This window comes from Anser anser (assembly GCF_964211835.1).
Source record: "Anser anser genome assembly, chromosome: 3".
NCBI lineage: Eukaryota > Metazoa > Chordata > Aves > Anseriformes > Anatidae > Anser > Anser anser.
Genome location: NC_139722.1, coordinates 78,094,049 through 78,120,648, shown reverse-complemented (window position 1 = coordinate 78,120,648; position 26,600 = coordinate 78,094,049). Strand labels below are relative to the sequence as shown.

The window sequence follows — 26,600 nt, the reverse complement described above, 5'->3', positions numbered from 1 at the left end:
TTAAATAAGTTTATTACTGAAATTGAATCACAAAGTGAAGCCTATCTATTTTTTAAGAAGGAATTACAAAGATAAGTCTTTGAACTAGAATTCCAGACAGGGACAAAAAGCCTAGTTCTGCTAAGCATTATTTATTGCAGAAGTAAAGCGTGACAAGACTCAGATTCTCTCTCTCCTCAGCAGTGATGTGGTTCATCCCGCACATTCAGCTGAGACAGAACTGCTTAACTAAAAGAGCCAAAAGCAACAGCAGCTTTTGGCTCTAACACAAAAGTACTGCATTTTACAGGAAGGTCATTTTGTTTCGTTGGCAGGTGATATTTACAATCAGTGATGTCATGTTTCAAACTTTTCAACAGGTTTCTGTAACGATGGTACAACCCTTAAAATTAAGATATAATCTACACAAGACAGAAACCACAATTCAACATGGATATTCCATATGATTCATGGTGTGCAAAGTCTTATAGAAACATATAACAAAAAATGTGCAAAACTTGTAGTTTAAGTCTTAAAACTTATAGTCAGGAATATCTAATGATGTGGTCAAAATACTTCAGATCATCCAGTGTCAATATCACAAAATACCGTAGATATACTTGGATGCTACTCTGCTTCAGTTGGTACCTTTAACTTAAGTTTTAGTGATTTTGGTCTCATTGTAAGCTTAGACTTAACATGACAAGGGATTAATTAACACCCTAAATACCCTCAGCTTTGAGTTATTTCCTTTGCAGTCATATGGTTCAGTTACTCTGTAAAGTTTGTAAGAAGAAACTTTCATAGACAAAATGACCCCAGCAATAACTATCTCAGTTTGCTAGGTCATCACATTTATTCTTTACCAAGGAGGAAGGTGGAATCTTCTCCTCCGGTCTGGATGTCCCGATCTATATTCTCTACCTGGAGGAAGCAGGAGAGGAATTAAATACTGTTAATTAACATTAAAACAGGAAAACAAGAACTTATTCAGACAGTCTGCAAGAACAAAAATGTATTTATATTTTGAAAAAACAACATGTTTCTCTCCAGTTGGTATTTTGAGATGTTGAAGGCTAAAGCATACGATGGAATTGCTCTTCTTCTTCTCCCACAGTTCCATCAGACAGAGTTCAGGTGTTTACCTTACCACAGGCAGATCAGAAAAGCTATAGCCTTGCCAAGTCCTTTCACTACTTCTAATGTATTAGGGTATTGTCAATTTTAACCATTCATATAGCTATTTCAACTGGTCCTATAGACACTATCTTTACTATGTCTTTCTCTATCTTCAGCTCACTTTTGTGCTTTTCCAGACAGGTTTTCAAATACTAGTATGACAATCATTGCCCAAATTACTGATATGTTTAAATAAAGTTATAGAAGTATATGACAATACATAGATAAGCTTAGACTTTCTTTTGTCTATCTTTTGTATATTGATTTAGACCTAGGTAGTAATTTGTATTATAAGAGAAATAAACGTTTATCAGTTGGACTGCTGAAGAGAGTGACAGAGATACATGGCAATACTGATTTCCATAGTTCTTAGTGCTCAGTTTATTTTTAGCTATTTGCAGAATGAGGTGACAATGTAATTCAAAACAATGTATGAGTGGTCTTAACTGATAATTAATAAAGTGGTATCTAGCAACAGCTAGCACTTGGTGGGCTGTTTTAGACATGAACCTAGAATTTAGACATTCTTTGTTACAAACATCTCTGGTACCTCAGGGAATACTTTTAAATGCAAAACACAAAGACTACCAAGACCTGCAAAGCCAAATTTTTAGATGTTTTACTGCTCAATAACAGAAGCCTAACCTTAGCTTTAAATTAGATACCTAGAATCTGTTTAACAAGCATCATAATATTCAGGCACTCAGAACAGGATATACAAAACTCAGCACGCTCATTGGGAAGTCTTCTAAATTAACAAACAAGAAACGCTGCGGATAAAACTTCTACCTCTCTGAAAGGCTTTGGTGTCCTGCTCTGTTACTTGGATGCAATCTCTCAATTTGTGACATATGGCCAATAAATTTATTAAGAGAATGATTGTTTAAAAAATAAGGGCAAAACAAAAAAACAAGCTGAATTCCTTTCTCTCAAAACACAGCTAGAGAATTAGATGCTAACTACAACAGATTAGAGGTTAGTATTCACCACAAAATGAGAGATACCTAAATTTGATTCTTTTTCTGCCTGAAGGTATTGAAATTATCATTTCAAAGAAATACTGCTGCTGCTTAGGTTTATACTTTCTGGTTGGAGGCACTCTTTCCTCCACTGTTGAAGTTGAGCCATTGCCACGAAATTCTTCAACATTAACTGATAAGAGTAAGCAAGGAATGCCTAATCACTGGGTTCTTTTCTGACAGAAGATATGGGTCCTATGGTTACTGTTCCATTAATTTTTAAGGCATTTTACCCAATGATTTATATATTATATGCAACAGCAGCAACTATAGCAGTATAGCATGGGAAGATAAGGGATAGGATTGATAGGTATCAATAATATTACTAGGAAGTTTTACCACAAGCTATCATGGAACACAATGTCTACTTTTTTGGTCCCCCCTTTTTTTTTCTCTTCTCTGTGGTGAGAGGCACACGTACCAGAGACAACACCTACATAGTAAAGCAAACCAAATACCTGTCTTAATACTAGCAAACTTATGAAAAAGGGAATTCTCTCAAAATGTCAAAAGTCTTGGCAAGTCAGTTTAAAATGAACTCTAAAACACTGCAGGATTATTTTGTAATGACAGATATATTTTTCTAATAGATCTATTTTATTTACAACAGAAACATTTAACTGCATTTATGGCATCACGTTTTAAGAGTGTCCTGAGGGTAGTAAATAAGGCTTAATTTTGCCTGCGTAGAGGAACACGTAATATTTTGATAATGGAACTGAACCATGTTTATAACACAGTTCAGTGCAGTTACTATGGAACATATTTTATGGAATTCATCGAGTTGTGAGATCTCTGGAGGTGATCAGTGTGCCTACAAAAGTGGATCCTGAATAGCTGGATTTTTGAGATGGTCACAATATCAGTGATAAGTTCTGTTTTTTTGCTTACAGTGAACATGAACACTATATTTTAGTATTTGCTACCTAAACCATCAAACAATTTTATCTGTGAATCAAACGACAGTATCTCACTCTCAAGCGTACAACAAAAGCAGCTGAAACACATTCAAGACTTTACTGTATTTATTTATTAACACTCCACACTAATCGCATCATCAATCTCCTTTCAAAACTTCGAAACATTTGGCAACACAGAAGAAATTTAGGCTCTGAAGACTTCACAAAATAATGCATCTTTCTTAGACACTTCTCTTCCTTTGGGTTATTTTCTTTAATCTATGTGTATATGCTTTAATTTGTAATAATGAGGAAGTAAAACTGCATTAATATCAGCTCAATGGTGTTATTCACAGTGATGCTTCATTGAAGCAGCTGTTCTGTTCAAGAAGTGAGAACGGTGAATGACTCAAAATTAATTTCTGTCAAGACAAAACAGGACTTCATTTCTATTACCTAAGCAATAACCTTGAAGCTGAGACCCTAATGTAGAAAATCACTTAAAATGCGTTTAAATTTATTCCCATGCTTAAGTGTGTTATTGAAGTATGAACTAAGATTTGCAACCAAGGACTTTAAACAGACATTTCTGTGCAGCTGTGCTGACTTGTTTTAGACCTGTTACAGTTTTAAACACCATTCAGCTGAGACCAAGCATGGAAAATTTAAATACTGCATGAAAGATTTTTTCAGAACATTGTGAGTAAATGAGGACTTCAGATAATAATGCTACTCCACTTCACCTTGTAGAGTTAGTTTCTGCTAATGGTACTACACAACTCGAACTGATAAAAGGTTTGCTACTGAATGCTGCGAGCACAGGGTAACTACATGCATACGAACACAAACTGCATAAAGAAACAGAACTGTTATATTGCTGATAGAGACTATTCCAAATACACACAAAGTTTTTACCTTGTGGTTGAGGACTTCTCCAGAGGAACCCCCTCATCTGATTATGATATGGAGGAACAAAAGAACTTCTGTGTGCTTGTTGGAACCTGGGATTAAATTCTCTTTGCTGTGTTCCTGAAAAACAGTATTTACTATCCAACTTCGTATGTAAGATTAAATGAAGAAGAAAAGAGAGCATATTCTTTTTTGGGAAACAACATTTCTTAGATTTATGCCAAAATACTTATGCTCAATTATTATTTTTCCAAACTGTAGTCAGCCTAATAAGTATGGTTCTTGTCCTCATTTCCATCTATACACATCATGATTACAAGCTGTTAACAAGTGTATTTAGAAACCAGATCAAAATTTTATGACACAGATTTTGAGACTGCAGTCATTAAAATGAAGCAGAAATCTCTGTCCAAATTGGAATCACAAATCATAATTAAAATGGTTAAGTACTGCTCTCAAGCATTAGCAGACACTAACAAGGTTTGGTATCGTAAATCACCAACAGATATGAATGTCCAGCACCAGTATGGTGTAGTACAACATCAGAATTGGACAGAAGTGTTGTTGCAAGATGCAGAGTACTAAACTAGAAGAAAATCATTCTGTCTGTTGCAATTTGCTCAATGAATTCTGAAGGGGTAATTTTTATTCCCACTGACATCATACTTGATCAGGTATTAAGCAGGCAATAAACATAATTCCAGCATAAACACTCTATCACATGATGTTCAGCTAATTCAGCCATAATGCAATCATCTGCTCATGACTGAACCAGATCAAATTTGTAGTGTTAGGTGATTCTGTCGTGCATAGATCAATTACTATTGAAAGCAGAACCACACCTCTACCAGTAGACGCTGAAACTATAAAGCAACAACATATACAAATAAAAAGGTCCACAGTTTATCTAGGTTATCTATCACGTATACATTTAAAAACCATCAAAAAAACTTCCCTTCTCTCACATAAAACCCAAAAGCACTCAAGTTTATAAAGTGAAGTTGACATACAAAGGGGTGCTAGAGGTTCTTAGTGTTCTGTATAAATATTATCAAAAGCTGAGGACATACTTTTGCTTAATAGAAAAGACTAGCAGATTATGCCCACAGTCTTATCTGCATTTCAATAACATACACATTCTATGTAGTAACAACATTTTAAATAGTAATAATGGCATTTTAAAATCTAATAATTACAGCGTGATTAATTCAGTGTGTGATTGAACCCTCAAAAGCCTCAACAATCAAGTTGATCTGTGAATGATGCTGAAAACATTTTAGATGTTTTTCACTGAGAGTCAAGCAGATCAGTTGGGAAAACTAATGTCCTTAGTAAACCAAGACATATAGCTGGAAATAAATAAGCAAGGTCTTAGGCAAAAACCCTTCTCCACGTTGCCCAAAAGCTTGCCTTTGTTTTGAACTGTATCAATCAGTCTTCAATGCCTCACTCAGACCTAAGACGATCATAGCTAAAATAGCTCCCCTGAGGGAAAGGAAGAAAAAACTGAGTCATTCAATTATTCCTATAAAAATAACTTTAGTCACTGAGTAAATAGCAGTGGTTTCTGTTACTGAATATTTTATTTACTGCATCTATCTCACTAGCTATGTATCTAGATGAAATATTTTCATCCAAACTTGGGTAATCAAATTCATATGAATTCTGAAAAGCAGGAGGTATTCTCTTAAATCCCTTCAGTTTTCTGTAGAAAGACCTTATGATTTACTTAGTTGGACATGCTTCCTAAGTAAATGCTGCTGCAGTTAAAGGATGATTGAGCTTATCAATAATATATCGAGAAAATTAACATGATGCCAACCTGTGACAAATCCCTTCCCTCTTGGTCTGCTCTGTATTGTTCTTTTCTTCGCCATGCAAGCCTTGCAAATGAGTGACTTCAGGTTCTGGAAGGGTGTATACAAAGACTCCTGCAGACAACAGGGTTAACATTAATGACTGTTCTGCTTTTCTCTCATCAGGTGTAGCACAAATCAATCACAGATCTAACAACCAAAATAATTTTCTGAGTCCACACTCATACATGCATGAAGGTACTAGGTCTTCTGGTTCACATTTTTCAGGAAAGAAAATTAAAACGTTTCATATTAAAAGTGGATTCTTGGAGAGTTGAGTAGGGGTGCAGAAAGAATGCTTTTTCCTCTCTTGGTGAAGTTTGTTTTTCTCCTCTGCTCACACCTGTAAATTACTTTCTTCCCTATTCTATTACCTTGCATCTGCAAATATACCTAACTAGACTAGATTAGGTCTATCAACAATACAATACCTCAGGCAGAGATAACTAAAGGCTCCACATAAAGACTGATGAACTGATGGAAAAACTCACCAGTGAAAAAAATCAAAGCATCTCATACATTACAAACAAAACTTAACACAACAGTAACACATCGGCCCTAACTCCAGACAATTGTTTCCTCATAAAATATAATCTAAAGAGATATGGAGGAATTAAATAAGCGTTTACCTTGTGGGATGAAAAGTTATGCTGTCCAAAGGACATGCCAAAACTCTTTGAAGACTCAATACTAAGAGATGCAATATATCTTTAACTTTTACTGGTTTCAGGGAGCATTGAAGAAGTGTCTTAGAAGTGTTAGATCTTAGAATATTTTTCTTTGCTTATTGGTTTGTATTGGGCATGTGGGAATTGTGCAGATTGAAAAGAATTACAAAAAGGCAGATTTTTAAATATCATAATTTATTTTCATAAAACCGAGCTGATTTTTATGAGGATGATAATCCCTTTTTGCAACCAACATGGTGGCCGGGGAGCAGTAAGAATGGATTACAGGATAAGGTAAAAAGCCAATAGGTGTCAAGACTGGAGCAACTAGAGAGGTTTCTTAAGCAGAGGTAAGAGTCTGAATCCCTGAACCCCCTTGTGAATTTTCCTAGCACATTTTTTGTGCTCTTTAGAGATGGAGCCTCAAACACAACCCAGAGATATTTTTTTTCCGCGCAGACTGAGTACAGTCTGCAAAGAACTCCCACTAATGGGAAAATCCTTTCACTGTATTCTTGGGAGAATAAATTCAGAATGTGTTTATGAAGGTTGGATGAAAGACATGATCAAAAAAGGACAAAACATATCACTTAAGATGACCCTGTTAGGTAATTTGTTTTTAATTAAAAAAAAAATATGATTGCAAACATACTCCATTAGTGAGAAGCACAATAAAAAGACTAATGAAGTGATAATATCATTGTCTCACTGCTTTATGAGACTATTATATCCAATTTTCTGTGTGGGTAAACAAACTAATATGATTACTGTTATGAAAAACAGAACTAGCATAATAAGAACTTGGTATATTTTTTAAAAAAACAGTATGGCTATTCATTATCATCAGAAGCTTTCTATATTTTTAACAATTTCTAAGGCTAGATAGAGATGAATTACACAAAAAAATGTCCACAAATATATTAACTGCATTTAATTTTAAAATTTATTTTTTTGGTACAAGAATCTGTATTAAGCAAATGCTACGATGCTCAACTTTGTTTGTACATATGTAAATATTGATGAAAATTACAGTAGAAATACAGTCTTGGTTAAAGTTATTAACTATATTTAAACCATCATAGTCAAAGCAACAGCGATTCTGAGATCTCCTGAACTCCCTGAAGTAATTTAACAGTCCAGATCTAATGTACATAGAGAAACCCTAGGAGTTAGCAAACAAGCAGGGAACACCAAAAGGAGTAACTTTTTCCTCTTACTTATCTTTCCAATAACAAAACACCCGCATAGAATAACTTTTTTTTTTTTTTCTTCCCTCTGCATACAGTGCTGTAGCTATCATCAGGTTAGATTTATGGTGCTCAGGGATAGATTGCTAACAAACAAGTGCTGAAAGATCTTGGCTTCCAGCGGTACGTTTAACTCTGCCAGGAACTAAGGACCAATTTTATTTATTAAGTTGAATTTATAATAATAGGAACAACCAATCACATGGCTTGTTGCCTTGCCAGTGTCCCTAACTAAACTGGCATCTCTTGGCAATTCTCCCCAAACCAGACTCTTGCCTTTCAAACTGATAAGCTGCAAAACTATTTTATTAGTCTGGGAACACTCTCTGCCATATATGTACCATAAAACTGTACCTAAAAAATAAAAGTTATTTAAACTGCTCTAAAATTTAATGGGGCTAGACTATTTTTTCTCCACCATGGAACAGTTTATCTAGGGTTTGTTTAAACTAGAGCATCATGCTTTTTAAAAACCTAACATAGATATTCTAGTTGATTAAGTCAACCTCCAGCTCTGTTCTAGGCATCTAAGCATATTTCTTCATCTCCCTTCTAAGACATGCTAAAATATAACTTTACCATCAGGATCTTCAAATGTTAGATAAAGCGTGCTAGCTATCATACTTAATACATCTCAGCCAATATCAATTTTATTCAGATTTATATATGTATTTTAAAACTAAATCACCAATCTGAATATCTATTCAAATGGAAAAGAAGTAACAGTTTCACAGAGATTTATGTAGTCTTCTAGTTTTCCATTTATTCTTTAGATCCTCTACTGTTCTGCAAAAGTTCTACATGAAAAACTGGATGAACCACTGGAACAATCCAAAATCTAGTGAAGTCAACGACTGATCAGTGGGAACCACAACATTTGGATAGAAGCTACAGTCCTAATCATACAATTGACTCCGTATGGAAAGGATTATCATCCTCCTGCTGAAAAAGAAATATATTCCACCCACCCACATGTGTTCCACTCATCACTCCAGTTCAGGATGTAATCTAATTAGATACAAAATTGGAAAAGCAAACTAATTATACCATGACTGATATTAAATGTACGAGGTTAATATTATTGAAAAACAAAATCATTTTTCTCTGTAATAATTTTTTTGAGCCTCAAGTGATATGTGTAAAGACAGGTAAAAACACTTTAAAGGTAAAACTTTCATAAATTATTAAATGATATGGGTTTTCCAGTTCCACAATGAAAACAGAGATACAAATCTAAGGTCTTAAGAGCTATCTACATGTTAGTAAAGACCTTCCCAAGCTACCCTCCACATTCTCTGTACTGGTGGGCCCCGAACCAGTTCTCATCTAAGGCTTCTCTGCTGCACTAATGCAGCACAGCACCTGGTCGGGTGGACCCCACATCTGATCACAGCCACCTTAATGTATCACGTATGGCCCATACCCTGCAAGACTGCTGCTACCTAGCTGCCTTTACCAGTGCAGGCATATTTTAAATCCTACCAGTTTTAGGTAACATAGCACGCAAAAGCAAATTGTACAAAACCCCAGCTTCTGAAAAATGGAATTTGGAGTGTTAAGTACTTAAACACACAGGAAATTACTTGATGGGATTCTATTAAAAATATCTATCTATATAAACTTCCTCTGATTTCCAGTTCCCCCTGGAGTTCACCAAATCTTCATCTCATATTTAAGTTCCTTAGTACCTTTGAAAATATTACTCTTACATGCTTTAAAAACCATACCTAGTATGCTTCTTTAAAACACATTCATTATAAGATTTTGCGCAAAGTCTTACAGCAAAAAGATTTCACTAATATCTCAGTATTAGAAAACTGTTACAGTAGTTTTCATTTTTTGAAATTGACAACCATTTTGATACTTCCTTGTATTATTTTCTGAGAATTGGAAACAAAAATAAAGGCAAATTTATAGCTTCCAGCATAGTACCAGTATTTCTACCTTTTTATGTTGTTTGGTGAGAAGGATGAAACAGGAATAATTAAGAGAGGAAAAATACAAAGGAAGGACAAAGAAAGTAACAACATTAAAATTTATGTATATAAATATGGACAAATACCTTTTTCCAAAAAAAAAAAAAAATACAGAACTATCTAAGAGAATGTAGTTACTCACATTGCCTTCCAAAAGCTCCTCCAAAGAGCAACTTTGGTGTGACCGCTGGTATTTTTCTTGAAAAAGTTTTCCATCAAACACTTTCCAAGGCATCAAGTCCTCCATTCTGAATGGAAAGCCACAGGCACTATTGGCCATAAGCAATGTTGTAAGGCCACGAATAAAGACAGCACCAAGATGTACAGCTCTGGAGTCCACTTCCATAAGCTGTTAGCATTAAAAAAAGAACAAAAAAGTAGACTTCACAAATCAGGGAATATAAGCAATTTTAACATGACATAACCATGCAAACAGCAGAGCAAATGATAAATAGCCCCGGAACTGTGACAACGATGGTTTCCTATTGCACAGTAGAATTCAAAGGATACTGTATCTAGTTTTATTAAATAAAGTGAAAGAAGTTTGAGTTAACAAACACTGCATCATACTCAAGTTTTTTTTTTTTTTTTTTAAGACAGATACATTCAAAATGAAAACTGAAAGACAAATGAAATAACTATTCTCTATAGCATTTCTCAAACATTAGCAGTTTCCCGAAAGGAATTCTGTTAGTGGAATGCAAAAGCATGCGCTGGGAGTATAAAAAAGTGATTTGCACAGTGATCCATTGCCCTTCCACAGCTTGATCAACTGATATATGTTACAGCACTTAGAAATCATTTAAATTATAAGATTTGACAGGATGAAGTTTATTGGGCCCAGGCTTCAGAAATACTTTAAATACTTGAAAATTTCCTCTGACTGAAAGGCCAAATTATTTCTCCTCAGCATGGATGTCTCCAGAAGAAATACAGGAATGGTATGACAGCATCCAAAAAAACACAAAATGAGAAACTCAACGAGACAATGGTGGTGGTTCCTGGAGAGCTGTGAGTTGTTTGTCTGAAATGCACTCGAAAGGGTTGGCTCACCATTACCAACCACAATATCATCTTATACTTGAAAAAGTTCCCAAGAGACTTACAGGTATGCACACACACACTCACTGCCCTATGTATACATATAAACAAAAAGATCATAGCATACAACACAAAATATGATACTAAAATAGATCAGAACCGCATCCCCGACACCCAAAGTCCACATAATAAAACCAGAAAACCTTTGCTAACAACACAAAGCCACAAAACGTATTATGAAAGAGCCAAACAGTAAATAGTTTGGAAGAATATAGCCAGAACCAGGTCAAAGACATAAGCTTTCTGTTTTATTCAATAAGCAGAAGTCAGTTAAAACACAGACAAGGGGCAGTACAGTTCTGTTAAGCCACCTTGAGGAGAGGTGTACCTTCATTGGCTAGTTTGTTTATTTTTTTTTCCTACAGTGAAGAAGCAAAGTAGGACTCAGAGGTGACGATGCAGACAGAAGATATGAGGTAGGGTGTCTTGAGCCCTGCCTATCCAGAGCCCTCTTGGAAGAAGAGCTGCCTCCAGTGACTCCAGGAGAGGCATCAAGGGGACTAGCAGGGCACTGGTCCAAGGTGACACCCAGTACCTGCAATTCACCCACGAAAACTGCAGACAACCACAGACAATCAGAAAAGGACAGAAAACAGGACCTAATTTGAGCAGTCATTTAGAAAATGAAAGGCCCATCCTTCACCTACTGTGACACTTCATACTTCAGTAAGGAAGACCTTCTTCTCCTCCCCCATTACCCGCTTTAAAATAAAAGCATTTTCAGGATGGGAGGCTGAAACTCGTTTTCAGGCTGTGAATTTCAGGAAGTTACTGCCTCCAGCTGTTAGTAATCATCTTCCCAGCTGAGACCAGTAACTACATGCACACTTAAAACTCTCTTGCTCTGGCAAGTAAAGCAGGTTTTTGCAAAGCACTTTACAATGCTGAAAGGTACTTAAAAGAGGAATGTGGTTAAATGAACCAGTATTATTTGTACTGAAGTAGACTGTAAGAGTCCATGCAGACAGTCATTAGGTTGTAGCTGAGAGATGCTTAAATCACACTGACTCAGTCATTTCTGATCACCTGGCCAAATCTCTAGACCTTCTTCAGAAACTAGTTCACGTCAGTTCATGCTTTCAGATGGAAGCTGTTTGGTTTGTGACTGAAGTGAGGCTTTATGAGTGCAAATCCAGTGAGGGAGAACTGCTGGGAAACTTCACAACTCCCTTTTTTGTAAACTAATCCAGCCAGGGAGTTCCTTCAGGCTGTATATACCCTGGTCTCCTTTGCAATGCAGCAATAAATTGAACTTCAAATAACTTCAATAAAATGCTTTGACAAATACTAAATAACAAGTACAAAATAAAGGTGAAGTTTTGCTGTTTAAGCTATATGGAAAATGGACATATCAAGCTGAAATTAGCAGCAGAGTCCAAGAACAACACTTGCACGCTAATCAGCTGCATCAAATTTGGCCAAATTTGTGTTGGTATGACTCATACAACCAACATTCGCTTTAACATGGATACTATAGATATTTATTTTTTATTCCCTGTCACACAAATCAGTATCTTCTGTCATTGGATTATCAGTAAGTACTGACAACATCAAAAAATTTAATTGCTGAAAACACACTTTCCGAGACTAGCAAAAGCAGGTATTTAAGCTGCTGAAAAGAAAATAGTAAATGCTGGCATATGCAGCAAGAAATTTCCCATCTTCTAATTTAACACCTGTGTACTAGATCACTATTAATTCATACCTTTTAACATTTATTAATAAAGATCTGCTCTTACTGTCCATTTTAATCCCACTGGTACTGAGGATGTAAAACAGCTGCTAGGACAGATTACTAATACTATATATAGAAGCTGGATGCCATCTGGGCCACAAATCTTTAAGATAAAGATTTCAAATCTTTATTTTATTTTGTTCTGAAAGCTCTAAGCATACACCCAACACAAGTATGCGATTAACCCAACTTTCTTCAATTATGTTATTCAAATTAATGCAAAACAACTGCATAGATATTTGCAGAACAAGTGTCTAAATGGGAATTTGAAAAAAATTGCTTTTGATGGTGATGCACAAAATAATCAAATATAGAAAGGGACTTTGAGGTCCCAGTTTGACTGCCATCTCAAACTGGAGATCAGTGTAGTACTGCCATTGCTACCAGTTGTTTCTTCTGCCTAAGTGAGTATGCAGCCTGAGCTACCAATACAACCCCAGCTGTGCTCTCCAACTGCAGCTGAGGCACACAGGTTAAAAAGATGAAAGAAAGTTGCTGGTGACAGCTTTTACAGGTAGAAGGTTTCACTGTCTAGGGACATCAATCCAGACCTTTCCTTAAGCACTAATGTAATGGGAGGACAGGGGTGAAGGGAAGGCTTATTTTTTTCATAGAAATCAATATTGGCAAGACTGTGGCAAGAGCTATCAGCAGTGATTTCTTTATTTTAATAAGACAGGAAATACATTCACTAAAGGGTAGTTTCTATTTTCTATGTCTGGCAATGAAAAACAAAGAAAATGAAAGCACAGCGAGTCTATAACAATGAGCCCCTGCACATGGCAAACCACAGACTTGCTTTGCCATGGGAATGCTCACAACTGCTTGGTGTCTGCAATGCAAAGACGTCACGATAAGTGGAAAATTCCAAAAGAAAAGAAGCCTTGCCTTCCAGGGCATTACACCCTAGAGATTAGTTCTTATTGGAAACTCTGTCTGCTCTTTTTCCTATTTTTATAAACTCGGGACCCCAGTGAATCATTTGAGATACACCCCTGTGATCCTGCTGCTGCTACTCTTACCACCAGCTGATGACATTTGTGCGAGGGAGCCCAGGGGTGCGTGAGAACCGCTCCTCCTGCGCCGGCCGCCTCTGCTGTGGTCCTGCTGCTGCTCCTACCACTCAGGGCTGGGGAAACAAAGATTACTCTTCCAATTTGCCCACATGAAGACTGAGGAGAGAACTCCAAGGTCACAGTCCTCTCATAGCAGTGCATCAGAGGTTACTGATACTGTGCTTTACAAGGCCTGAGCCGAACTGATAACCCAATTTGAAAAGAGACAGAGAAATGTAGTAACCACATCACTAATGTCAACATTTTTTACAACAATTTGAGAAACGTCTTTGCTAGAAGAGCCATCCTCAGGGAGTGATCTCAGGCCATGCTTTTTTCTGCTCTGCACAGTGCTTCAGCTTATGGACCACAAGCTCAGGCTATCTCTGTGCTCGCGTGCATCCCCACTGACCACAGAGAGAGGCTCTGCATGCAGGAAGCATTCGCTCACAGGAGCAGTTTGCAAATCTAGACCAAAACACATTTTCAGGATGTAAAAATACCTTTGTGCTTTAAGGAAGAATTTTTAGACCCATAAGTCTTCTTTGTGAATTCACAAATTATTTCATTGAGAGAGGTATGAACTTCTTGTATGTGCTTCAAAAGCTGCACTTTTGTGTGATAAGAGTATGGCAAAAACAACCAACCAACCTTGCAGCTCCTTCACCTGGAATGGTAAAACTCTGAAGATTTTTGAGGGTTCAAATTCTGTTAAAAGGATGAATAGGCTCTACCACACTTAAAAGGTAAGGGTAAGTCTCTGAATATGCCTAATGTCAGAAGAAACAAACAAAGGCCAGAAGCATAACCAGTGGTAAAGCTCTCTCACTATCTTCATTTCTAGAAAACAGGAACAATATAGATACGGTAATAACTTCATATTTCTTTACTTTACATTTCATCTGTACCTCAATGCTCCAAATACTACATTTCTTTTAAGAACTGGTTCCTTTAGTAAGATTTTTAATAACATTCTGGGGACATACATTCATTATATATATATATATATATAATATTGAATCTTGGGTTAAAGATGTTCTTGCACATTTTTCCCTAATCTGTTGTCTTCTTCCTGTGGTTATTTGAATATAGAAGATATGAATATGGTTAACATTTTAAAATGTAGATTTTAAAAGATATGACTTAAAATGGCATACTTCTTTTTCTTTTAGTTTTCCTCAAAAGAATATTTGTGTTTCTGTTATAAAAAGGAAAACACAGCACTCAAGGACAGGTTAGTACGTGCTAATTTCTGCTTAAAATTAATCAATTAAAGAATTATAATTTAAAATCAATATAACTTGATCCAAGCAATAAACCACTGGAATTCAAGTGATGGTGATCAAAATAGAAGTATTTTCCTAGTTTAACCACTTCTTTTTAAACCCACTTGAACTCAGTCAGTATATTATCAGTATATTACTTCATGTATTATTGCTCTCAAACCCACCTGTGTCTTAAAAGATCAAATATTTAACCATAGGCGGTTTATGTTTGAGCAATAAAGGCAGCAGGTAGATCCTATCTCAGGAACTTGTCATTAAAACAGAAAGGCCTAGCTTTGCCTGGGAGAGGCAAGGCACGCTGTGGTTCAAACATAAACACGAACTGTCAAATGAGGACCACTTCACTGGAGTTGGATTTGCTACAATGGAAAGAATTGCTGAGGAAATTTTTTCAGGCTAAAGACATGGGTCCTTGCTTGAATTCCAGGTCTTGCCTTCGGCCCTTAGCATGAATTCCCAGTGCAAGTTGTCCAAAGATACTATAAATCCAATGCATGGGAACGATATGCTCTGCTCTTGAGAAAAAATAGGCTAAACCAGTGCAACAGTGGTGATTTTAAGGAGTGTTACCCTAGAGAGAGAGAGGCTGGCGAAGCAGTGTGTTTACTTGGCATCAGTCAGCTTTGTGCAACAGGTGGCTGGAAGCGTAGCGCTTCACCTGCTTCCTTCACCTGTCAAACTGAGGGAAGAGGGAAGTGCTGGTATTTTGAAAACACGATTAAGGTTTATTCTGAAAAAAGATTATGGCTTAAGTTAAGCTCTTCCTGCTTAAACAAGGCGGGTGCAAAGGAAAAGGGAGTCTGGAAAGAGGAGCAGATCCTGTGAGGGCCTCTGCTGCAACAGAAACTAGCAAAACCAGTTCTTAAACACTTCTAAGTCTTCACAGTAAATATTGGGCAGTAAACAACCCAATTGTTTGGTGTTTATACCTTGAAGAAGGTTTATTTACTGGGTTTTATCAGGAGTTTGATGTAAAGTGATACACTGTTGTTTACAGGAGGCCAAAAACTTCAATGCAGTCAACCTAAACAAAGCTTCAAAATTGCTTTTACCTTTAAGCACCAGATGTAATAATAGCAAAAATACTACTGCTAACCAGTCTACAACCAGATAAAAATCCCCTTTGGTTGCAGAAAGACTGCTTTTTAATTACCTGTTTCATTTTCAAAAATACCTGTCTTTATCAGAGCTCTGAAGTCCTATCTACAGCACAGCCTAGCATAACTCAAATTTCCATGATGAGGACTACCACAGTAGCTAAGAAGTTGAGCCCTTTCAAGTTATTCATACAGATATGTCATGGACAGTGCACTATCACTTGTAGAAAAAAATTAAAATAGCATCACTTTCCTTATTTTAACTACAACTGTACAATTGCTAGACTCCGATCTAATGATTACACAGCTAACAGCAGTCCATAATACCTGTGACATTTACAGATCATTCAGATAAACGCTGAGTTACAGTCATCAGGCTAACCGATTAACTGTGACCCTGCCAGCAGCCACATCCTTTCCACAGAAATGGATTCACTGGGATTTTACCTTTAAATACATGTTTGTGTTTTTAGTGACGTATCTTTGAACTTCTTCACCTTTCTCTCATATAGATAATATGGGATTTATTAAGTAGCAAAATGTATTTATTTGTTTGGGACTTTGAAAACTCCCATGTTCAATATATTTTTTTTTCTTCTTCTTCATATGCTAGTTAAAAATTATGGAATTGCTCCATCTGCCTTGCAACAAATAAAGTTTGCCCCTGATGGGAGACAAGCTCCTGACGGGCTCCTGGTACGCCTGCACCAGCAACCGATGGGCTCTCCGAACCTCAGAAAATCTGCAGTGATGTGCTTCTTTCAGAGACTCCTCCATCCCTATCAAACCCTCCTGAAAATAGCCAACATATTCAAAAGTTATTAGGAGACCATTACTAGAGACAACCAACTTAAAGAACTGTACAAAAGGCTGCCTTCCTTTCTTAGTTCCAGCAACTTCCCAATGCAAGCCTCCAAAGCCCAAACGTCTTCCACTCCCTTAATTTCTGACCCTCACTCTGTATTTCTGTATTCTACTCTGTGTTGACTAGCTCCTTGAACAAAACATTTTAAATTACGGGCTGCATTTACCATCACCTGCCTCTTAACCATACTCCCAATCTAAAAACCTCATCCACGCCTTACCCCAGGCCCTTTCCCTTTGTTTAATCATAGGACTAGTCCATAAAAAAGGTTTAGGAGTAAAATATCTGCCACCGACACAACTGCTCTGCAGAATGTACTTGGCTACCTTTGCCACAGCAGCAGATTACATTGGCAAATGCTAACTGGTTTGGGGTACAACTCTTCCATGTGCCACCCTCTGGTGTCCTCTCTTGTGGACTTTTTTAACAGTGTACTGTGAAACTGTTTCTGTGGATTAAGACATCATTGCAACTACAAAGAAATTTTGATAGGTGGGAGTTTACTGCTAAAACTGTCCAAGGCTTAATTAGCCAAGCTAGAACTTACTTTCTCCCTGGAGTCAGAGTAGATATTCAAGACTTATTTAATTGTCTCAATGTATGACCAATCCCTCTCTAATTTTTGAGTATACACTTTTTAGGGGCTTGATCTGTTCCTGTTCAACAGGAAGACTGATGAACTTCAGCACGATTTAGATCAGGCATTAATTACTTGGTATATCTGAAGCTCGGCACCTTCCAAGAAAGCTTATGACAGCTGTTACTAACGTCACATCTGGTATAAATGAAACTGCCAGTGAACCAAGATGGTTTGTACAGGGAATTCCAGGAGAACAAATACTGCTTGCCAGCGCAATAAAGTGTTTTTCTATTCCCCCCCTGCCCCCCCTCCAATTTCTTTGTATAGTAAAGCAGCTGTACCACAGGATTAGTTGATACTAAGGTTCACCTTTTGAAGTGATAGGGTACAAGGTAAACAGTTCTGGCTAACGGATTTTCCAGGTGTTAAGTCCACAGGTTAAGGAAGAAAAGAGCAGGTCTACTCTATTTCAGGACTATCTTCAGGTCCAAGACAAATCAAACCATGGATCAACACAACAGTATCTCAGGTGACCTGTGAAAGGACCTGTATCCTATATACAATAAGTAAGCAGAAAGCTATTGCTACACAGGAAAAGATCCTTAGGCATGCATTAACTGCCCTTGCTAAAACCAATACATACATTATTTCTTATTGTGCAGGGAACTGAATGTTGCTTGTGTTAAATCAGGTGAATACATAGTGGCATAATTGAATGTAATGTACCTTTTTAGTTAATATGCATATGCTTTCTACTAGTGCTGGTGTTACTCTAGACATGCTGATTAGATTCCTGAGCAATTAAATAAATCTTCCCATAAATTGTATTTAGCTTGCTCATACCTACAAATTTTCTTTGGAGGTAACAAAACCACCTTTGTAGATCTGGCATTATTTTCTGTGGGTTTTGTTTTCTCACTTATAAAACCAGAATAAAGTTGTCTTAGCAAGTGGTGATGTCATGAGGTGCTAACGTACAACACTGGTAAGGAATATTATAATGTATACACCATCGTTCTCTTAAAATAGCTCCACTTTTTTTATAAAACATTCCTTCAACCACATCTCAGCTATTGTTCAGTTAGTGTCAAATGAAATTGTCATGAATGAAATGTCAAATGAAGATGAATGGGAGGAGAATATATGTGCAACATCACACCAATATGAATGTTAAGAACACAGTAAAAAAAAAATAAAAGCTAGCACATTTGTAGAGCACTTTTGGTTTTAGAACTACTGTTATTGAGATTATTGGCTGCATGAGTGTTACAAGTAAAAACTAAAACGGGAGAAAAACCTTAACAATTTGACCAAAGTCATAGAAGAAGCAACAGATAGGAACAGGACCCTGTCTTGACTTTTAACCCCTGGACAATGATGATGTCAATCAACAATACACTTGAAAAGAAAGAGCGCAAATCAGTTCTTGGTTAGCCTTGCTGTTTCCGATTTCTTCACGTTGAACATCTCTACCATAGCCATTCGATAAATTCCAGTACATCCTATGAAACCCTGTAACCGCATGCCTAAAGGCTTGTTTTATCTTCTCTCTCCAACCACCTATATGTGGATGTTAGATCATTTCAGGGAAACGTTTTTGCTTCTCCCAAGTTACATTTTGCCATCTGCTTCTCCAGGGCCAGGCCAGGCAGATGTGCAGCCTGCATTCCTGCTCAGGCGTGACAGAGGCACGCAGGCAGGTGCAGGCAGCCTGAAGCAGATGACAGGCAGGTGCGCGGGTGCCACCGCTTCCTGATGGCATGCTCCCTTCCCTCCCCAGCTTCAGCCCCTGCCCGTCACCTGCCCTACGGTGAGTCAGGTCAGCCCTAAGAGGCAACGGAGAGCAACCCCACCTCTGCCATGCAAACACCAGCTCCAGCCCTCAGGTACCGCTTCTTCCTTCTAACGCAGTATGCAAGGAAGTGAAAACTATTTGTCTTGTGAGTAAACGGGTACTTAGACCAATACAAACCTAGCAGGAAAATATCAGTTGATACCAGAAATTAGTATTTCCTTCTCTGTAGTAACTTCTTTCTTTTTTGAAAGCTGACAGTTTGCTCAATTGATATTTGGGAGATCTTTATTACTCGCACTAGCAAAAATTACATTTCATCTTCTTCAGTATTACTGAGCATGGATTAAAAAGTAACAGTAATTTCAGCTGAAATGCCAGATTACCTTTTACCTTAAAGTAACCTTTATGCTATATAAAGCTTGCAAGCAGTTTACAACCGAAACCCTGCTTCTATTTCCTTACTGTTGAAACCTTGCTAATAAGCTACATGACAGTTAAGGGGAAAACTCATAAAAAAAAGCATTGCAAGCCCATGAGATTATGGAAAAAAAGGCAAGATCTCTTCCACAAAAAGGAATATAAATCCTCTGGTTTAAGGCACTTGCTCAATGATTTTCTCCATAAGCAAAGAGCATCCAACTAAATATTTTTTTATTTTTATTTTTTATTTTTTTTCAGAAGGTAGAAGAGCTGATCTGGTCATGCTGGGGTTTGTATCCGTGCCACTGACACATAACAGAATTCACACAGTTATGTGAATTTTGATACTCGAGATTATGTCAAATGTAAAAAATGTTCAGGGAAGCAGACTCTAAAAATACTAATAACTATATCCAACTTGGTAAAGAAGAAAATGGTTGGGGAGCAGGGGAGAACAGCAATCTTGTCTGCAAGTCGAATATGGCAGCCTAAAATTTTTTTCTTATATGTTTATGAATCAACACCAGCAAAGAAAGGCAGAGACAGCTGTCTGTACAACAGGACCAAAAGAACTTGGATTTCTTCAGAACTTCAAAGGATGATTCTGAAAATACCAAGAGATCTAGATACTGGACTTGCAAAAAATACTGTAAACAGTGAGTAAATTGAGCTCCTGAGATATAATTCTGTTTGCACAGATGTTTAATCTGTGCAAGTTCATAGTTCTCTTACTGCCTGTTAAGTATTAGAGCCATATACACCACTTCACATTTATTAGAGAAAATAATAGGTCTCGCAGAGCAAAGGCAGCACACTGAAGCAGGCACGCAGGCCCGAGAGGCCAAAATACAGTTAACAGGAGAAAAATAGAGTATGGAAACCTGAATACATTCAGACTTAATATATAGATTTAATATAAGCAGGATTCCCAGTGTGAAACTGATTACTCTCTGAACTTGTTTAGCGGAATGTGAAAGGTTTTCAACAATTTCAGCACAATCAGGTACTCTCTTGCTGTCTTCATTTGATGCAACTTACTCTTGATTAACCACGTAAATTTTTTGGAATGCTTAAAAACCAAACTAATTTAACTACTTGAAGACTTGAACTCTTTTTATTTGGACTGATTCACTTAAGATTTTCTTGAGGCAATGAGAAGAAAGTTTTATTTCTGCAGTTGAACAGGGACTGAACCAATCTCAGCGTGAAATCACATCCTATACTACTGCACTTTTGTTCCAGATTAGCCCAGAACTCTGAGAAAATCCTAAAGACTGCATAATATGAGAGAATGGGCTCTGAAGCAATGATAGTAAACCACCTCAGCCCACCCTTGCTCCCACCTGACCAGTTACAATCTCACCAATCATCTTAAAGACAGTATTGTTGGATGCAAGTTCTGTGGGAATATGAAGCCCTGACTCAGTAAAGCATTTGGGAATGCATTAAAATTCCTCTTTAGTTAATACCAAAAATATATCATTAAAGCATATCCTAAGAGAGTTTTATCTAGGAGATCTTTACAATATTCTTACTCGTATTTTATGTTTTCCTTAATTCAATTAGACTGCAAGTAAATAATTATTATAGGAAACAGCCATATAGGTACAGTAAACATAGACAGAAATGACTTTATTTCTCCTGGAGAAATTTTTATTTTATTTTTAAACAATTGGATTTTGAAAAATGTAGATTGCTTACAAAAGCTGTTTGGAGTCTGTCTGAACAGTATCACATCTAATGGTGTTGACAAATGTAGCCTGGCTTGCCAAATAGGTCAAAGACAAATTCTGGAATATTCAGAGTTAGGGTATTATTTATGCTTTTCTGTTTGGATGGCAGGGGAGAAAAAAAATACTGAGTTAAAAATACAGAATAGCATTAGCAATATTCTTCTGAAGTGTGAGTTACCCTAACTAAGACACTTACACATTACTCTAAAACATACTACTTTATTTGCATGTATGTGGCTAGGTATCCCTCAGGAAAACACTTGAGAAAAAAAAAATTATCTTGTGTAATATTGATATCATACCATTACCAAAGTAATTCTGCTTCTATTGCACCACACAACAGAAAATGTTAGAACCTTCTACACAACTACTATTCTTGCTAAAGCTATTTCTGCCTGTCAAACTAGTTTGTTGAGTTTTTTCTTTTTTTCTTTTCCTCCAATTGTTCCCAAATCTAATGAAGTAATGCTTGTTACTGTTTTTTTTTTTTTTTTTTTTTTTTTTGTGAAAGTCCGTTTGCAATCAAATTGCATAGACTCTCTGGAACTTACCATTTAAGACTTAAAATGACTGTCCACATTTAATATCAGTAATACTGTCCAAGTAACTGAAAGCACTTGAAAAATTGAAGATATACATTGCAGGCTTGACTTTCTTATATGTCATATACAGCCAAACAGATTCTTTTATGAGTAGCACAAAAGATGTAACTAGTCCAAAGTAGATATTATGGCATAACTGGATATGTTATGGCAAAGCTATAAAGAGCTTGCAGATGCCATAAATACCAGCAATAAGTGATGCATATGTCCATCACGCATCTGCTACTAACTTTTTCTTCGTGTATTATGACATACATTTCACTCTTAAAAGCATTTACAGAACCCAAGTTTCATCTGTCAATTTCCAGGCATTATTATTTTTTTTTTAACCAAATTTTCCAAACTGATCTTTGGCTGCGACTTTCAGAAATATGTGATTCACAACTTTCCACCTCTAATACCAGTGTTCACATATTTGAAGAAATCCTAGAAGAAATGTATTATTTCTGTTTGTAACTCACTGTGGCCTCTCCTAGTTGAAGAGTGTTCTACATGCGTTAGAGGTGAAAGATGATCTATAATTGCACTTGTAAACAACCAGGGCTAGCACAATGTAAGAAACAACACTGCAAGCACGACTGCTGGTGCCTCCTTTTCTCTACAATGGCTGCAAAGTTACACTGATGGCTCTCTGGGCTTTCTGCCAAAACAGCACACCAGATTAAAATAGAAAGAAGGGAAATAGGCAACCTGGGGTCCAAAACTTAATTCTGACCTTATGTATAAGCTCTATGGGAGGCTTGGGCAAAACAGAACGTTAATATACCATAAAAGGGATGTACAAGGAAACTAGATAAAAAATAAAAAGAGAAAAAGAATTTACAAAAGCCCTTGTCTATCATATGCACATTTCAGTATTTTGAAACCATTGATCTTGAAAAATAACCAAATCTTCACATATAAATATTAAGCAGTTAGTTTCTGAAAATGGCATCGTGTATTTTAGTTATATGTCCACAGGTCACTTTCTTTCAGCATGAGATAAACTGTATTTTTATGGCTTTCACCCATTTTGTTCAAACCACAGACATTTGTTAATGAATTTGTGGGCTTATGGATCTCATTAACTATGAAATATGGATCATACATCAGAAAGCAGATTTGGAATTGAAGGCTGAAAAGATCACCACATGAGAACAGGCTCTATTTACATTTTCTCTCATGTTAACAGTAGAAGTTGTTTTCTTCTGCTCAAATATATTTGCTAATGGACTCTTGTGCAGAAACAGAGCAAAACTACTTTGACCAAATCAGTGTTCTTCACAGAATTGTTTATAAGGAGTAAATATTAATACTGAATTATTACTTAAAATGTAGAGACAAGTCCAAGATTGCAAATAAGCAAACATTTTCATAAATATTTGTAGATGCTGGCTAAGTTTAATGTAACTTCTTTGAAACTTTATTAAGTTGTTCCTAGGGATCTTGTTTAACTTCTCAGAGGAGAAGAAAAAGTATGACAAGTACTCTGTTCTTCTGTTTTCCTACTATGAGGCTCGTGTATTTATTAGCTGTGTACTAGTGTACTTGTTATAGTGTAATTATTATATTTGGGTCCTCTACTGATTTTAAACATAGAAATTTAAACTATTAAATATCTATTGATAACATGTTTCATACTTATTAAAATAAAGTGATCATCATATTTCAGTTTTGCAGATCTACAAAACAAACATAGAAATGTGTAAAAACATTTTAACTATTCTGAAGTGGAATTCTGAAAAAAGACCTGCTTAAATTGCAATTCTCAGAATGCTTGCTTTATTGATCTGTGATTATTATTAAAATATTTGTAATAAAATATTCTATTAGATTTGTCTCCTGTCCTTCCAAGAGAAACTTCACAGGATATAACAAAGTTCATCTACACACCACTTTTCAGAAACACAGAAATGAGAAACAGACCAGTTTTTACTTTTCCAGTGAAGTGAGATTCACCTCATATATATATTAAAGTCAATCCTACCACAAAATTACAGGATGTTTTTGATATGAAAGAGAAAAGCTTTTTTTATGGCAATACATCCAACATGACATTCTCTCATGATATAACTTGAAAATTCAGGAGATATGCATCAAACTGCCAAAGAGCAACTATTTTCCACTTGGAGATCCAAGTCATCAAAACACAGGAAGGTAGATTAATTCAAATGTAACAAGGGAAAGTTTTCGAACTGTTATTCATCTATTCACATCCTCAGAATAGAAACAGGCCAAAATCTTTTCCTCATTATTCTCTTTATAGGGATTTATTCTGGCTTGAACATCTACCAAAGGTACTACAATGAATTTCAACAGAAAGCACTAGGAAGTGCTTTATGAATGACAAGAAATAGTCTGATACAAATATTTCAGCTGCATTGCGTGAATCTTTTGTTGGTTTTTAGCACAGCAGAATGCATTTGTGCATGAAGTGCTGATATAAGCAGCAGAGTGATTTAACTTTTGAAAGTACCTGCCAATGTCAACCATAACTCAATCCCAACATCATACTGTCTTCTTCGGTAGAGTGCATGATACAGCATAACACCAACTTCATGTTTCATGTACTTTTATGCCAGCAGTGGATGAACAGACAATACTTGATCTTCCACAGGCTTTGTAAGTTACAAAATTTTGTGAACAAGTTTCAATTAGCAGAATGACTGCTGGTAAGTACATGGTTGGATGCAATAATAAGCATCCCAAACTCAGATTTATAATTCCATAGAACCACAACATGAATGAATGAACAAAGACATCCAAATCAAAGTGAATAAACTTCCAAGCACTTTACATAATTTAGATTTACATAAATTTACGTAATAGCACCTGTAGGCACATCTATAACCAATTGTTTCAATACTTCCTAATTACGCTTGGCTGCCTTTATGCTTTTACTGAATGACTGCCATGTCAGACTTGATAAAATAATGATATGCTCAACAGTAAGTGCAACATTATGTGTAATAATGTCTTCAAGACAGAAATAAATCCTACATTTTTGCTGTTTTCCATATTGCTTTCATTTCATTGCTTCCTTTTTGTTACACAGATCTACCATTGATTACCTAAAGAACAAATGTCTAATAAATTTGGAAGGAAAAAAAGTTATCTGTCAGAATGAGTCAATTAATGAAACTGGAATCACACCATTTTTGTTATTTTGGTCTTTGTGCACTAGAAACCAAGAGACAGTAACAGGAGTGTTTGGTTACCTTACTATTAACAAAAAAGGACTTTTAAAACTCTGACATGGCCTGTTCAAAGAAACAAAGAATTCCCTGGAAATATAAACAAGATGTTCAGAGAGAAGGTAGACTAAAGTTCCAACCATTTCTGACCCTTCCTTTTTTTTTTAAGTAACCCCACAACTCAAATATCCATTGACAGATGCAGTCTGTTCTGTACACTGCTAATAATTCAAATGCAATCTGAAGTTATGACTTTGAAAATACTCTTGCATAATCAGATATACAAGAAAAACTAGTTAGATGACTCCGTTTCAATAACCATCTAAGAACCTGGTTTTCCACATGTGAATTTAAGAAAATAGGAAAGGGAGAAAACAGATTTGCAAAGTGTATAAAATTTTTAAAAGAACTCTTGAATAATTGACAGCCATGAAATTTAGATCTTAACTGAGAATTCCTACCTTCATCCCTCTAGTCTCATGACTACACAGCACATGGAAGAGAACATGCTGAACCTCTGCAATCACTGTACAGAAAAACACTGCTACAATGTACATTTCCTTAACCATTGTCAGTATCTTCCAAATTATCTTCAAAACTTACTACAGTTTGGTCCCAGATCTAAAAGCAGATTCTAGAAGCCCTTGTAAATATTAGGTAATCTTCTCTTTCTGCCCTTATCAATACAGTGCTATTACTAACATATCACAAGAAGATCTTTACTTAATTGACTGCTCATATATAAAGTCTCTACCTCTCTAGCTGATTCTACAAGCATCCATGATTACATAATTCATATGGTTTCTGCTGTCTTAACTTTTAATTCCCTGCTACACATTAATAAAAAATAAGTAATAAATAAATACACTATCCTACTTCGAGACTGCACTGGAAAAAAATGATCCACAAATCACAAGATTCAAGTGATTAGACCACACCAACATGGGAAAAAAACAAACAAACAAACAAACAAAAAAACACAGAATAGCTCTCTGTAATCCAATATTCTATAGAGTAATTCAATAGGTCTTCACTATAGTGGGCCACATTAGGTAAGAAGACATTTTTTCTAGCTGGATTTATGTTCTGCCACACAAAGTAGTGCCAAACTTTATTAAATGTAGTGATTTTCAAACAACTGATGTCCTGAAACACTGTCCTCCTCAGGAAAAAGGAATGAAGCAATAGATCAAGATGGGATTGACCGTTAAAAAATTTCCATTGGCTAGACATCCAGAAACCAAGTCAGGAAGAAACCTGAGACTAATTTGCTCACCCTAGGATCCCAACCACTACAGAATGTCCCTTCTATTGATTTTTCTGCATGATTAACAAATATAAATATTCAAAGTAGCTGTACCACATTAAAAGCCTACTATTTTCTGTGATGCTCAATTCCCATATCTTAAAAATTAAAACAGAATTC

At 36.2% G+C, this 26,600-nt stretch overlaps 1 protein-coding gene across 6 annotated transcripts in view; it reads right to left on the bottom strand.

Annotated features, from left to right (window-relative positions):
* Positions 1-26,600, bottom strand: part of FAM120B (family with sequence similarity 120 member B) — a 60,501-nt gene that overhangs the window by 4,217 nt on the left and 29,684 nt on the right. For 5 of the 6 annotated variants that reach the window (XM_083831054.1, XM_083831051.1, XM_083831052.1 and 2 more), the window contains 4 exons: positions 9,875-10,081; positions 5,808-5,916; positions 3,992-4,105; positions 846-903 (listed from right to left, as the gene is read on the bottom strand). In XM_083831054.1, coding sequence (XP_083687180.1) covers positions 846-903; positions 3,992-4,105; positions 5,808-5,916; positions 9,875-10,081 — 488 coding nt within the window. Of the gene's footprint in view, positions 1-845; positions 904-3,991; positions 4,106-5,395; positions 5,471-5,807; positions 5,917-9,874; positions 10,082-26,600 lie in introns of those variants that run through there. The other variant, XR_014582323.1, reaches the window with a different exon arrangement.